At 42.4% G+C, this 16696-nt stretch overlaps 1 protein-coding gene across 9 annotated transcripts in view; it reads right to left on the reverse strand.

The window, feature by feature from the left end:
- Positions 1–388: 388 nt before the first annotated feature.
- Positions 389–16696, reverse strand: part of HMBOX1 (homeobox containing 1) — a 112499-nt gene continuing 96191 nt past the window's right edge. For 3 of the 9 annotated variants that reach the window (XM_082305823.1, XM_082305827.1, XM_082305826.1), the window contains 5 exons: positions 9994–10076; positions 7399–7494; positions 5609–5703; positions 5269–5400; positions 389–2046 (listed from right to left, as the gene is read on the reverse strand). In XM_082305823.1, the coding sequence (XP_082161949.1) occupies positions 1909–2046; positions 5269–5400; positions 5609–5703; positions 7399–7494; positions 9994–10076 (544 nt within the window). In that variant the 3' untranslated portion in view covers positions 389–1908. Of the gene's footprint in view, positions 2047–4521; positions 4603–5268; positions 5401–5608; positions 5704–7398; positions 7495–9993; positions 10077–16696 lie in introns of those variants that run through there. The other 6 variants (XM_082305825.1, XM_082305824.1, XM_082305828.1 and 3 more) reach the window with 6 other exon arrangements.

Raw genomic sequence — 16696 nt, forward strand, 5'->3', positions numbered from 1 at the left:
AACCTGCCGAGGAGCCACAGTTTAGGGGTTCACAATGCTACCCGATAGCGAAGCGTGAGGAAGGGATGAGAGCAAGCCAAGTAATCGCAACTTCCCTTCGTTCCCTCCACCTTCAGAAGCGGAGGGGAGAAAAGGGAAACCCATCCTTCAGACTAAGCCGTCTTCCCCTTTTTAAGCTATTCCCACATAAACGGGGAAGATAAAAATGGAATGTTGTGGAAACGCTATGCAAATTTTTATATATCTATATACAAAAATTTACATAGGTTTTTAATTTTTATTTTTAATGTAACACAGTCCTGCCCGTCTCTAACACTTCCCGTGCTGTTTCCATTGAAATGTTTCCTCTTACCGGCAGCAACATATCATTTTATCAGGATGCCAGGAGATCATTTCCACACAATGCCAGCAGATGTAATTTTCTTAGATGCACACACAGTTCATCATTTAGATACTAGATGACAAGGTGATCGCAGGGTGACTCTGTAATGCAAGTTTGCTGTTTGGTATTTTGAATTCTCAAATGATAAAAAAAAGACTTATCAAATATAAATATCTTTAAGAAAAAAGTAACAAAAGTGCTACATATGATCAAGGAAAACAATTCCATTAGTTTCTGCTACTTAAAGTAGGTTTGCTTTACAAATATTACCACATCCATTATCAGTATGGCTTCCAATTATTAATTAAATTGCTCGTAGCAGTATAGCTTTCTCACATCTTAACAAGGACAGAGTAAAGAGAACACAAAACATTCACACCCCATTTCTCAGGTAAGAGATCCTCCTGCCTTTAAACAAACCAAAAAAGTTCGTATTTCGGAGAATATTTATGCTATGGTGGTTACCTAGCGAAGGTCAGATGCAAAAGTTCTCCAATAACCTTTCAGGCTAGTCAGGACGTAGGCATTAGTTACACAGACGTGTAAAAATCCACTCACCCATTTTGTGACCTTAATAACCTTCCTGGAAAACATTGCTTTTGAAAGTGGCAAAGTGGAGAGGGGAATAGGGTGGGGACAGAAAAGGCGAGAGGAAGAATAGGTGGTGAAATTGTTAATGACAGATCAATAGAGTCTAGACCTCTTCTGAGCAGGCACTGCTAGCCATGCCAAATAATGAATAGTGGTTTTGAGAAGTGGACTGTTGTCCATTAGACATTCAGCTCATTTTTCATATGATCCCAGGCTGGGCTTCAATCATGGTCCCAGAGGCAGAAGGCAGTACTTATCCACTAAGCCACGCAGCTTGTGAGAGTAGAGGATGTCTGTGTTGAATATGTGAACATCAACCGAAATATGTGAATGTGTTTCCAATGGACATTCTCAGCACAGCACCCAAAAGTATATCAAGTCACTGTATGACCAGTGAGGCACGGCTTATTGCAGCTGGAAATAATTTATTCCCATGCTGAAGTGGGGTTTCTAGTGTTCTTTTTACTCTCTGTTGATACTCCCGATTTGGTGTCCATCGACCCTGTGCCACTACCTCAGCTTGCATCCTTTCAGTCTCAGAGAAGGAAAGCGTACAGACTATTTTTTTAACACGATCTCTAAGGGTATCCAAGATTTTAAGTGTAGCCTAAGACTTGTAATTGAGGGCTGTCTAAAATACCTGGAAGCACTTTGAATGCTAAGACAGAGCAGCAAGATTTTTCTAGCCACTGGGGCTGGGAGAGGGAGGTTGGTTGGTTGATTGATTATTTATTGGGAATTAATACTGAGAGAGTATATGCAAAGGCTGAGGGCACCATGCCATCTTCACAGAACAAGACCCTAACAGCTAACTGACGTACAAGAAACTGCAAAGTTATACTGTAAGAACACATATTAAGGACCGAGGAAAGTCTGCTAAGGTGCTACGTCTAAAACTAAGTTACTTCTTGCTTTGACCCTCCCCTTTCTTTGTATCAGTCGTCGTCTAGAGCCTCTGTCTTGATCTCGTTGGCTCCTTGCCGGGCCAATGCCAAGATGGTGTGGTTTACTGCTGCCATTTCCACGGCTAATGAAATGGGGTCTTGATGGTCACTATGGCTAGTGCTGTCATCCTGTGCATGCGGAAAGGAGAAGAGAGAAGCATTGTTACTCCATAAGTAGAAAACCAGCAGATAAAACTAGTGTGTAAAGCAATGGACTATAGGGGCAGCAAAATGCACATTCATTACAGGGGTAGAAGGTGAAAAGAATTTATAAAATTGATTTAGGACCGATTTCCCTCACTGTGCAGACAAAGGTAAGTGGGGCAAGGAGCGGCGTACCCAATTTTCGAGAGAGAAATTTGAAAGGGGGGGAGGGATATTCTGAGGAAAATATTAAATTATAAAGATAAAAGTGATACACAAGGTACGTCAGGAAACCAAACTAAGATAGGAATCATTATGTACTGCACAAATTCACGCTACGCTCACATTTTGAATACACAGTTCTGGTCATCCCGTTTAAAGAGGACACAATAGAACTAGGAAAGGTAGACAGAACAGCAGCCCAGGGGAAGAGAGGGATGGGGAGGCTTCCTTACGAGGAGAGGCTAGAGAGACAAGGGTTCTTCAGCTTGGAAAAGAAATGGCTGATGGTTGATTGGTAAATGTTTATTACAAATAATTAGTAAATTAAGAACAAAGTGGATACAGAGCCTGGCTCAGGAAGCCTCTCAAAACTACTGACTTCCAGAAGCTGGAAGCTACTATAATAAAATCATTCTGTAATTGTCCTGTTCTTTAAAAATACTTTTTCCTTAAATACTACTATTGACCTCACTCGGAAACAGGATACAAACCCAGCCTAACCCCTGGTCTGAGCCAGTATCCTGCGAAGACACTGAATTCACACAGGTATAGGGAAAAAGATGCTGAAAACCTCCCAGGCTGCTAAGAAAAACAGGGCAGTGATTTCAGGGGACTGGAACCACCATAATTCAAATATGCAGGTGAAGACACTGCCAGGTTCTCCAGTCCACTGAACTACGCGCCATGTATTTCTTCATCTGCTTTCTGAAGAGCAAAGTCTCTCAGCTGTAAGAGGACCACTGTGTTGACGGCTGTGGTGGCCGGCAAGCAAAACTAATCCAGAGAAACTTTGCTGCTACAGGACTCCGGTGAAAATTTTAAAATCAATGAACAAGAAGGGCTGCCTTCTACAGGTGTGTAACGGCCACACAATATCAGACCTAAGGGTCTGACAGTTCTAGCATAAATTTTACAGTGAGTTGTGCATGTTTCTCAGTCTACGTCAGAAATAGGGCCTGGTTTTCAACGATAGGAAGGAGAACCAGCAATATCCAGACTGTAATGCCAGCTGTCAAGTAAGTTCTTCTGGGAACCTTGGGCAAAATCATGGTGTTCTCTCCTCTTTCAAATGGGGTACTAACAGTTACCATGCCATAATCTCACAATTTTTTAAAATTATTATTATTTACAGAAAGGAAATTATAAACATTTATCAGTCTTCCAACAGCCTTTAAGTGATGAACTTGCGAAATTTAGAATTTGAAATGTGTTATTACACATTTTTAAATTAAAATGACATGTGGCAAACGCTGAGGGGCAGAGAAAAGCCAGGATTTGGTAAAATCCCAAGGTTATTTAAAGGAATGCATTCATTTACAGTGAGTGTCAGGAAAATACTGTGATGTGCACACGCTCTAAGGGCCTCTCGGTAATCTTTACCACGGTAAGAAATACAAAGTCCTGACTTCTGGAGTTATAGGCACTTTGTCAGTACTTGGATGAACTTTGTGTTTTAAAGTTTACTAGAGTTTAAGTGTCACTGTGGAAAACAGAATTTATGGTTTTAACAGCTAAGGGATGTTAAATGGTCATCAGGAGAGCTTGCCATTTAATCCGCTTTGCTGCTAATGCCTAATTACACTTCATAGAGGAGCCCAGCTAGATTACTGAGAAATGTAATTTTTAAGGACTCTAAACAAAGATCTTTAAATTTTAATAACCAATTTATTTCTCTTTTCAAAGTATTTTGGATAACACGCAGAAGAAAAAACATAGTTTGGGAGTCTACGTAATGCTCCATCTCAGTATTCAGGTTCTGCCTCTGAATGACAAGGAATTATCTGCGCTCGGCAGCAGTTTCAGAATATTTTATAACAGTCAGAGAGCAGCCTCTCATCATCTAGAGCTAGCAAAGTTGGTTCCACCAAATCTGCTGGTGATGACCTATAAAAAGGGCCTTAATACCCATCAGAAGCAGCGCGGCTGGGAATGCCTCTGCCAGCTATCTGTCGTACTGGGCCAGAGCCAAGTATGCTGGGGACTCATTCCAGGACACGCAGTTGCTATTACGCTCCACCAGCAGCCTTTATAGAGGGAGATCTACCTACTTCTCTCAAACGAGTCAATTAAAAGCGATCTGCCCACCCAGATGTTGGGTGTAGCACAGAACACAGCTCACATCAAAACCAGAACCAAGTAAGTGAACTGTTTGAGTCCACTGGTGCCAAGCACACACAGCCCTGAGGGGTTTTGGCCAACACTGACACCTGAAGGAAAATTGGGAAGGGGATGCAATACCTGTCAGGAAGGTGTGTGAAGGAAGGGTCACCAACTTTAGGGTAGGTGAGGGCTCAGAGTGCGGGAAGGGGTATTCTTTTGCTAGAGAATTTAAAAAAGAAGTTGCTGTCAAGGGTTAAAAATAACCAAGAAAAACAGAGAATAGGCAAGAGTTAAAACGCAAAAAGGAAAGAAAAAAAAAAAAAAAAAGACAGATAATATGTAAACAATCCAAATAGTGGCACATCGTTGCAGAACAATACGGACCAGGTACGGGGCCAAATAAAACGTCAAACTTTCTTTAATCAAATCCTTTCCCCCCACCCTTCACCCTTTGTCTGTCAGTGTCTTAGGGACTGATCCTGAGACGCTCCCGAAAGGTACTCCCACAGACAAAGAGAGGGAGCTCAGCACCTTGTAGGAGGGTGCTCAGTGTCTTGCTGGGCAAGGTTGACAAAAGGGATTATAAAATGTACTGGGCAGGGGCTTACTGCTGTACTGCTCTGGGTGCCAGATAAGCAACTCACAGTGACTGTAGCACAGGCTACAATGGAGATATTTCTCGCAGAAAGAAATAATAGGTGTAAGAGGAACACACATCCTAGTTTTGCAGGGAAGCATGTTGGTTCCTGATATATAGGAGCAACTGTTAAAGACCTGTACACCCTTTCTTGAGGGTGGGTAACTAGAACGGTGCCATGGGTAAGGAGAGCGCAAGTTATGCATAGTGCACTGGGTGAGTTAACACTCTCCTAACATTTTTCATACATTGCGTGTGGCGTGAATGGTGTAACTTGCTTGTTTGGAGCAGATCCTCCTGTCTTCTTCTACCTTCTCTGCTTCTCTGCCTCCCTCTGAACATCTTCCCTCCTCCTCCCCATTGCGTACTTGCCAAGTGTCCTGTTGTATGACAATAAATCCATGTGGGTGAATGCTGGTTGCTCAACACATTCAAATAGGGGAGCTGTGCTCTTCCACTTTCCCCATTACAATTACATAAAAGCAAAACAAAAACAAGAGACATCTGATTTGCGAGAGGTAGAAGGCCTCTTCATGTGTCGCATGAGCTCTCCCTTTTTGGGCCAAGAGGCTCAGCCGTGATGCTTACCTGCTCTGAGTAGTCATTGCCATCAACGTCGTCGCTGTTGGAATGACCTCCCGGACTCTGTACATCTATTCCATGGCTCTCCAGGATTGCTGCTTCTTCGAAAAAAGCAAATGGATCCCTAATTTATCTGATGCATTAGAGGAATTAAAAGTAACTACTTTTTTTTCAAGATGCTAGCATAACTGGAAGAACAGAGCTAGTTCTTAGCCTCTTCCTCTTCACTCTCCAGTGTTTGGGAAGGTAGGACATGTACAGATACTGGTTTGCCTGAAATCCTTCCCTGCTAACTAACAGACTTGTTTGTGAGTAAGAATCCTTGTCTTCTAGCCAGTCCTATTAGAAATTAGCTTAATTTCTAATGCACTGGAGTGGTAAAGGCGTTCCCTGTACATCTTCCCACATAGTTTGGACTGGCAGGACTTGAGGGGGGTGGGGAGGGTCTGAAAATAGATGGAGAAATTTTTTAAAGCACTTAAGGGATTTAAAAACACACATATCTTCATCTTCCAGTAGGATCCATGCATCTAAAGCTCCCCTTGGTTCTTTTTAATCTCCTTCCAACCCTCCTCCCCATGCAGCTCAGATACAGCTGTAACTCCACCCACCTTGGGCTAACTTTGCTTTGCCCCCTCCGCCCTTCAACAGGTTTCATTTAAATTAAAAAAAAAAAATTATGTTAAATTTCAGTAACACACCAAATGCTGCAAAAAGAAATGTTTCTTGTTCACAAATGCAGCAAAAGAAGCAGATAGAAAAGGGGCATAATATTTAACATCTGCAAAAATATTGGTAATAGGCACGTATGGATCGCTGTTCGTCCATGTATTGCAAACATAATTCTGCATAGTACCTAAGTAAGTGCATAAAATTTTGCATGCATTGCCAAAGTTTGTTGAATCCTGGCCACTAATGTGAGTTTATTCTCATTAGAATGTCTTATCTTTATTCACATGAGAAGGTTTACTTCTTACAGGTTCCGCGCCACTTCTAATTTCCTTACGATCAGCTACTCATCGCTCAAAGAACCTGCAGGGCTAACTCCGAAGTGACTTTTGTTTTATCCTGATCATCAAGAAAAATTATTACTTTGTTCCAGCCACTTGTCCCTGTGCAACCCCTTGGAAAGCAGTAAGGAGCACAGGTGCAATGGGAACGAGAAGTTGGCTTGCAGAGCCTTTGGTCCTCGTGGCTGTATCTGAGATGGAAAACGACTCATCTGAGCTCTTAGATCCCTGGGGGGTCTCCGGGATGGCAGCAGGAAAGACACCCCCAGGTTCTGGCTGGAAGAACAAGCGCGTTTCAGTGGCACACAGACCCGAGAAAACTTACGACCAGATAAAAGCTCTTCACAACAGCCACTTTTCATTTAAACAGCATGCTAAGGGTTATGAACTTGCAATCGTCTCAGTTTCCCTTATTTCCCATGCAGATATTTGGAGGTTTTATTTTTGATTTTATTTTGGATACCCAAGGGAGCCTGAGCATAGGGAAATATGATTCTCCTTCCGCCAACAGAATTCTCTCTTTGGGTTTTAAAGCTGATCTTCCAGTAAAACTTCATAACTGCATCGTTTCTCCTGCACTGATGATGGAATTCCAGAAATTAAATTCCTACCCATATTTTAGAAAAAATCTGGAACAGCAAGAGACTAATTTTAAAAATTGCTCCACATTTCTATTAAGAATGTCAGAACCTCTAGTATTTTCATTAATACAGTCTTACGTATTTTCCATCTCTCCTGACCAAGTGTAGGTACTAAACCTTGAAAGCAGGCTCTCTGATACATTACCGATATTGGCTCTTCTCTTGATTTCCTTTCTTCTGTTGGCAAACCAATTGTACACTTTAAGGGAGGTAACTCGCTCCAAATCCGATAACTTTTTTCCTATGAAAGTAACAGGGAAAAGTGAATTTTATGTGAATGAAAGTACTGTGCCCAGATGCTATGGTAATAAATGCCAGATATCTCTCTAAAAACAAAGTAGTCTTTCTTCTTTTTTTAAAATCCGAGATACAGGAATTTCTTTGCAGCTTCAATCAACTAAATCCAGAGCCGTGGGAGAACAGAGGGCCGCTTTTCTAGTTCAGGCACAAAACTGGGATTCAAAAAACTCAAATTCAATTCACAGCCCTGCTACCAATCGCATCCCCCTGGGCTGGTTCTCTCTGTGCCGCGAGGATATAGATCAATGACATGTTTTCTTCAGCAGCAAAATGAATGAAGAGATTTTGTGTCGTGCCCTCCAATCTGCTCTCCTTCCTCTCCACCACCAGCTCATGCTGGAAACCAGTTCATTGGAGTTTTACACTTAATCCAGCAAATAAAATCCCAGCAACCACCAGCCAGCTACAGGAGACAACCCCTTCTGATCATCAGCGTAAAAGAGGGAAGACTGGAGGGATTCAGCATTGCAGGGACAGCTTGGAAACCTCTTCAGCTGGCCTTGACCCTATTCCACGTAGCTGCATCCTCAGTCCTCTGCAGGCTACATGACGATGAGATTATAGAATCATAGAATCGTTAAGGTTGGAAAAGACCCTTAAGATCATAGAGTCCAACCGTTAACCCAGCACTGCCAAGGCCACCACTGAACCATGTCCCTAAGCACCACATCTCCCCGGCTTTTAAATCCCCCCAGGGATGGGGACTCAGCCCCTGCCCTGGGCAGCCTGGGCCAGGGCCTGACAGCCCTTTGGGGGAAGGAGTTTTTCCCAATACCCAACCCAACCCTGCCCTGGCGCAGCTTGAGGCCGTTCCCTCTCATCCCATCGCTTGTTCCTGGGGAGCAGAGACCGACCCCCCCGGCTCCAGCCTCCTTTCAGGCCGTTGCAGAGAGCGATGAGGGCTCCCCTCAGCCTCCTCTTCTCCAGGCTAAACAACCCCAGCTCCCTCAGCTGCTCCTCATAAGACTTGTGCTCCAGACCCTTCACCAGCTTCGTTGCCCTTCTTCTAGATTCCCCTACTTCAGACTGTTTCTTAAAGTTTATTTATTCACCATACAAAACATTCATGTAATTGCAGCAACCTGCAAACTTACGTAAGTAAGGAGAGATGAGACAAGTGAAAGAAAGAAAAATCTGGAAATAGGTAGCTATTCTCTTTCCTAATGCCTTGCATCAGTACCACTCGCAGTATTTTACTGATCCTGAGACACAGTGTTTAAGGAGTTTGTTCAAAGTTGCTAAACCAACCAGCAGCAGAACCAGGAATAAAATCCTGACCTCCTCGGTGCTCCACCCGCTCGATCGTCCTGCTTCCACAACGAAAAGACGAGAGGCAAGACATAAAAGCTGCAACAAGGGGCATTTTGACTAGGTATTAGGAAAAAGTATTTTGCCATGAGAGTGCTCAACATTGTGGAACAGGGGCCCAGAGGTGGGAAAACCTCCGGTTTTGGAGATATTCCAAACTGAACGAGGTAAAGCCCTGAGCAACCTAATCTAAGCTGGTCCTGCCTGACCAGAGGATCTCCAGAGGTCACTTCCAGCCTAAATTGATCTACGATTCTGTGCTATCCCGTGACTGTCCCAATGTTCAGGAGTCGTGCCTTAGCTTTCTTTTGCATTAATTTTTATTCTGGTTGTATAAAATCTAAATATATCCAAAGTACGAGTTCTGAAAACTATGTAAATGTTTGGTTAGCAAAACTAAGCAAAGGCAGGTGTGTCCGTTAATACTAGACTGAGTATTCATGCTCCTCTCCCAAGTATGATGTCTCCAGGAACAGGGAAAATGCAACTTGTTGACCCAAATACAAGGTCCTCCATTAACAGACAGATCCTAATACGAGACCCCTGTCTAGAAGCTGTAAAGAAAACTGAAAGACAGGAAAGCTGTGCTCCTTAATGCTCCGAGGACCTGTTGTATGATCTCCAGCAAGCCTCAGTCTGTGAGCCTAAGATTTCCCACCTGTAAAACAGAACCAGTAAAACCCACTTTCGTGGAGTGTAATAAAATTCTCAGATCACTACTGAGTGCTTATAGAAGTCCTTTGAAATAACTGAACGTAAAGAATGAAAACCTTTCGGACACGTTTCTAATGAAAACCTTTCAGACATGTTTATTTTCTTAGCAATGCCATTTACAAAGCTGTGTAGGTGAAATATTCAGATGCACAACTTGTACTTCATGTCGCAACTGGTGGGAATTTAAGTTTCAGACATCGGCATTTAGGTTTGAAAATTGCACTGACTGTCATGTTCATCCTAGTACGGCAGCTCTGAACAACACGAGTTATAGAATGCTGAATAAGAAACCTACTGCTAGTTGAGAGCACTGCATTTGTTAATAATAGCCATAAAATGAGATTTGCTGAATTTAGCAGGAGATGTTGAAATCTAATTGCAATTGCCTTTGGAAAGGACACCACCATCAGCTCCTCACCTGGCTTTTGTATAACTGCATTACAGGCGTTCGCAATTTCTTCTCTCTTTGCCTCGTCTGGATATTGATTCTCATTGAAGTAACTGCAAGGGGGGAAAAAAAAAAGTTGGTTTTTTTTCAGAAATCAGAGCATGAAGGCTCCAAAGCAGCTTCATTAAAAGGTGCCAACTTCTAGTTTATGCATCGCTCTTACAGAGGCAACACAGACGCAGTAAATTTTATGTAAACCTGTATATGCATAAGGTAATATCGGCATGCACTCATATCCACACAGTGGATAAAACTTCCCAAACGCCTCAGATGAACGAGTATCATCTCAGCACTTGCAGTGCCACCTCGGCACTCGGAATATCGTACTAGGAGATACAGCAAAGTAGGCAACGCCACGAGTATCAGAGTTAAGACTGTCGAGCGAAGCATCATGTCAGAAGACATCGCAGGCCACGCCTCTGCGTTTTTTATTACCATTTACTTATTTTTTTTCCTGACATACCCCCAGCGTAGGCAGCGTCCTACAAATGAAGGAGCTGTTCCATATTTATTTTGATCCCTGGGTTAATATATACACACATACATACATACTTGTGTATACATCATGCACACAAATAGTGCATACTTTAGACAGATATGGTATGAAGATTGTACAGACAAAACTACACAGTAATGCAGGAAGATTTCTAGAGTCAGACTAGTTTTTTCTTAAATCACAATTTAAAAATTTTAAATCTCCCCAGAACAACATATTGAGTATAGCATATTTTAACAGTATTTTTTCTGAATAATTGTGATTTTGTTGTACTTTATATGCAGTAAACATCCTATAAAAGTTAAACTGTTTGCTCTTTTACTTCATTTAAGTCCTTTACACATTTTAATGAACTGATTTACATTCTACAGAGCTTAGCAGATTTGCATTAAAAACACCAAAAAGTCCTGTTTACTTCAATGGACCCTGGTAAGCATGCCATGAGCAGGGACTACTACATTTGTTCTGTAGATTGCCAGTAATATCTGATCCTAAGAATTCTTTGATCAACTTTGATCAGCAGCAGGTTCAGCTGTTGGACAGCTGCTCTGTATTTGAAAATAAGATATTTCCTTTAATTGTAGATCATTTGGGAGTAGGAAGGTTAGGCATATTTAGGCAATTATTATTTTCCATGGTCATATTTCTCCTCCCGTGGATCGACCCCAGCACAGTTACTTTCTACAGAAACCTGGATTCTGTTCCATACAGCAATTGTTTCTGTCCAACCTTCTTTTGAATAAGAGGTACTAATGCAGATCTCACTATTTCACTTCCAGTTTAGATCAATTCACTGTAAATACAAATTTTGAACATTCAGTTTGAATTTTAGCTACTATTTCTTCATCCCACCATTCACAGTGTTATTTACAGTTGCAGCCATGCCCACTAATGGAGTCTTATTCCAAAGTTACTACTTGTTGACTAGGAGAAATCACACATTAGCACAGCTAGTCGCACTGTTAATGTACTTCCACTTGATTTGCTAGCTTAGAGAGCAAATGAAACCACAGAAATAGCTCCGTCTTCACTAAATGAAGGGCAGACTACATCTACACTACCGATTGGGGCTTTGGAGGCAATCACATTTACACGTAAACATCCACTGCTTCTCCCCTGGACCTCTGACTTGCTCTTGAGAAGTAAATCTGGAGAGACTGATCATAACCACAGTCCCACTATGCTTGATCCTACTCTGAAAAACAGCTGAGATTTTGCCATTAGATCTGAAGAGGAGGACACCTGGTTACACTTACTTTCTGGGAAGCTTCAAGTACGTAGCAGTGTCAGCTCTGGCACTGGCACCAGCAGGAACGCTCCCTGAATCATCAGCAAGAGATTTTCTTCCCCCCCTGCTTTCAGCAGTATCGCCAGTCTCTGGGGATGGTATTTTTTAAAATATATTCTTTCCTCTTCCAGACACATCAACCTTTCTATTATTATATCCTTTAAAGTGGTATGTGTGCCTATCTTAACTTGCAAATTTCTGTTCAAAGGGGTTGTGTTCTGTACAAATATTTTTTGGAGAATGGCGAGCTTGGAAAACAGACCAGAAAATGCTTTTTCTGGTAGTTAGTGATGGATGCAGAAGCTCAGGATCCCAGCCCAACTGCCTCCTGACAGCGTCTCAGCTCTCCCACCTACAAAACAGAGCGCTCCCCTCCCTGCCCAGAGCCAAGAACGATCTCCTCTTTTAAGTGCCATGAGATAAAGGAATGTCAAGACATCACAGGTGAAAACTGCTGTACTATTAGTTACATGAAAGTATTGTATGACCTGGAGTCCTAATCAGGAATCCAAGTCATCACTATGTGTACAAAAATTAACTCAGCAAACTTTGGTAACTATAACAGCTATTTTATGGACTCCCTTTGCTGAATATTGTTTTGTTTATAGGTACTTGTCAAAAAGTCAAGAAGAAACACCATGAAAGAAACCCCATAAAATTAGAAAACCCGATGGATCTACATGGTGATGTACTAAAAGCAGAAGGTGAAACCCTGGTATCATGCAATCCTATGCATCTAGATCATCTGTGGTCACAAAAGTACTAGACAATGCCTAACTTCATGGAAGAAATGACGGAAGATGTAAAATTAAGAAACAGCGTATACTTGAACTGCCCATTCTTATACTGATGCAAGAAACGGAGGCACAAATTGATGAAGAAAAGACAACACAAAGGCCACTATGATCCTTCTCCTGGCACGTAACTAAACACTGTCCTTTTAGCAAGCCACCGACTGCCATATGCTTTTGCTGGCTCCGACAAAAAAAGCTCACGTTTTCTAATAATAACAAAACTTGGGCTTGAGTTTACAATTCTCTGGGCTAACAGGCAACCTCCCTGAGATGGAGCTGACTTTCAGAACTGGGCAATGACTGAGGCCCCTCTTCTGGCACACGGGGAAGTTTTCTTTGTGTAGTCCAAGCATTTTTGTGATTTAGAAAAAAGACTCGCTGCTGAAACAGTAATCCTTATCTTAACACATTTTACAACTGAATAAGCTATAGACATTTTTATTTGATTGGATCAAGACATATTTTTCATCACTCTGAAACACTTTCTGTACATTCTAACACAAATTTCTTATCTCTTCATGTAAATGTCTAAGAATTTCTACAAGAAAAGTGATTCCCACTTGAAAATCTGAAATTCTTTTCATCCTGAAACCCTGTTTTATAAAAAAAAACCAACAACAACAACAACAAAACAAAACACCAAAAATTTGAGAAGTTTTCAGGCAGCTCTCCTGGTAAATAAGACATTTTCATGGAGATCACAAAGCTAAGCAGGTACCAGAGGGGAGCTTGATGGGCACTACCGAAGCAGTTAAACTCGGTTTCTGTAGTTGACACAGTAATTTTAGAACCTGCCTCTCCTTCCACCCACCGGCTTATTCCTTATCCACGTTAATGACGTGCCTCTTCCTTCCCCCACACATTCAAGCTGCCTATAAACTTGTCCAACCCTCAACTTGTGCTTCCCAGAACTGTATCTCCTCCTGATAATGGTCTTCTCCATCACCATATTGTGCTTTTAACCTTTGACAGAGTGCAAGCTGGTTTTATCAGAGAAGAGATCATACTCAGAAGGTTTCAGTCTTAAAAGAAAAGGTCTCATAGCTACAGGCAACCAAAACCATACAACCTCAACCCCAAGAGCTGATTTTCATCCTCAGCCTCCAAATTCTCCGTATATACACTCTACCAACACATTCATGTTTCATTCCCATCACTCATTTCAAGGTGATCCTTATTAACAGGACTGGTGGGTGATACACCATGACACAAAGCACAACATCGAAAGCTTCCCAACATTTCTGGAAAGTAGGTGAGAATAATTGAGTTTTCAAGATAGGGAAGCCACAGAAAAAAATCCAAGCCTTCATCATTGACTGTTTTGGTTTGCTCATGTAGAAGTTGTGAAAAAACTGTGACGTTTTTGACTACTGTTCTTCTTGCAAGCAGAAAATTAATTAATCTGCCTCCAGTTCTGTTTCTTATCAGCCAGGTATACCCTTGCTAAGGGGCAGGGGAAGAACGCGGGATGTCTGAATTTCTCTTCAGAGCTACAAACCACAGCCTGTTCACAATCTGAAAAGTTCCTGACAACTGCAGATGAAAAATATGAAGCAATATGAACTTAAAAGAAAAAAAAAAGAACAAAAAAAAAGAAAAAGAGCAGGCACAAGTAAATCCTGCAAAGGCACGCTGCTTTCTAGACAAAGGGCAGCTGTCAGCTGAATACCTTCAATGAAGAAACCAAATGATCTCTTTTGTAGAAAATGACAGTGGAGGATTAAAATGAAAAGTGGCCAAATAATTTACATGAGATGAGAATCCGTGTGATGGTAAAGAATATAGATATCCTTGAAGTGGTTTCATTTCAGTAACACTGAAGCCTAGAAAAATTGCAGATTCAGAGAAACCCTCTTTCTTTCAGGGATAATGTGCTTAGGACAATGACGGAGAGAGAATCCATCTCAGCCCCGGGCTCTGTAATGGAAGTAAACGCACCCCCCCACACTATTTACCAAGGTGCCCCTATCTGAATTCCTGCAATAGCTGCCAATCTTTTTTTGCTCGGCTGTACGGCTTCTGTTATCCAGGCTTAGATATCAGATGCATTAAGCAATGCCTCAGTAGCATTCCTGATAATCCACAGTGGAAGTTTTGCTGCTTCGTATCAGCTTTGCAGCTGCCAGGGAAGTGTTTGCAACGACCCAAGCTACGGAGCAGCGGAGGGATGGCCAGGTTCGGTGCTTTTTCATAGGGCTGGATGTCAGACACAAACAGATAAAAACCCAGCACTGCTCAAAAGACCCCGGCTTGGTGAAAGGCTTAGTTTACAGCATGACATAACGGTTAAAGCTCAAAGTGTGGAAGTGATTCAAAGCAGAGAGGCTCAAATGTGTTGCAGGGTAACAATGCACCGCAGGTCAGCTGTTACAGCAGAATTACACACACTCAAGGTGAGGTAATTCAGGTATGTGTACACCAGGGCAATCTCACTGAAAGAAGGATAATTTACCTTGCAATTAACGGGAGGTAAGGATACACAGATGGATATTTATTGAAGAACAGTGGATGTGCTGCAAGTTCACTCTCTCACTTAACTTTGTGTTTGCATCTCTGGGTTCCCACTTCCACCAATGCGGGAAGCACCTGCGAGTGAAATATCCCAGCGCTCTTGTGGGGGCTCTAACTCCGCCGCCAAAGACCATCTTCCCCGAGACTCAGGCTGCAGTCCAGCTTAACGCAATTTAAGCACAGACTAAAAGGAATAGTCCTATTCTCTCCTTCATTCCCTTTTTGCGGGAAGGTTTTCTGCCCAACTGCTTCGCTGGTCCAGCTTTCCACACATGCCAAGAGCAGTGGTTGCCCAGCCAAGGGAGGCGGGCAGGAGACGGCTGAAACACGCAGCTGGGACCGGTTCCTTCAATGGCAGCTCACACACATCCTCGTCAACCGATGCTAAAGGCAAAGCCTGAGCGATGGGCTCGGCGGCTGGCCCGGGGGCGTAGGGAAAAAAAGAACTGCCCATTTTCCCCAGCTCCCATCTGACCCCTGTTGATGAACAGAAGATCTTGCTGCCACCAGGGACTGATCTCCCTGCCAAACCCTCTGGTGTCTCAAAATACACGAGAATGCAAGCTGCTCTTTTGTCTTCGATAAGACTGCCTGTAATTTCAGCTCCCTATCTAGTTTCCCTTCCAACGGTACCTCTGCCTTCCACTGACAAGTTACATAAAACACTCGAATATAGTTACCTACTTTATCTCTCATTAGTATATTTATCAACATAGTACCACCCAGTAGCAAGAGGTCATTGTTTCAGTCTTTGTGGCTTTTAACAGAACTATTATTCTGGCTGTCAAATCAATGGAAATATTTCTGAAGTTAAGACTGTCATCTGTGCCCGAGATCTTATCACTGCGTGGCGTGAGACAGACTGTCAGAGAAGTGACATTCAAAGCATAATCTCGTCGGAAAGCGTAATGACTAGTTTCTTTCCCAGCAAATACTGGCCAAGAATATGACTAATGCCATTTTCAGCGAGGTCAACAGATGACACCACCCATTTTATCTACTGATATTTCTACAGATTCTACAATAACGGCACGCGTGTCAACTAAACAGTGCACCCCACACTATATAGTAAAGTCATTTCTATTCTAGACAGCAAAATTAAAGCTCAAAGATATCCTCTCCACAGATAAACTGTGATCGAGCTGAGAATTACACTGAAGACAGGATCTTTTCTTTCCCCCAGGACTGCAAAACGTAACCACCGGTTTAGTTGCTACAGGAAACACCTGGTGAGCCACTTTTGCACTTGAGATCAACCAAGGATGAGAACTGCAGCTCTCTGGACACGAGCAGATGAACTTGAGTCTAGACATTCCTACAGCGTCGGCTCAACTGGACCTGCCACCCAGGCAAAAGACAAATTTAAAAAAAAAAAAAAAAAAACCCAAACCCAGAAAAACCACTGATGAACACGATTGCTACAGCCCTCTACTGTTTTCCCTACAGCACTATCATTTAGCTAGGGGCTCTCACAGGTCTATGGATTTTAAGGACTGAAGACACCACTGTAGGACTCTACCTTGACCTTTTCTACGGCACTGACCAGGGTTTCTCAGCAATTCTGGCATTAAGCCCAGATCTTCT

The sequence above is a fragment of the Platalea leucorodia genome (assembly GCF_965183815.1).
Source record: "Platalea leucorodia genome assembly, chromosome: 3".
NCBI lineage: Eukaryota > Metazoa > Chordata > Aves > Pelecaniformes > Threskiornithidae > Platalea > Platalea leucorodia.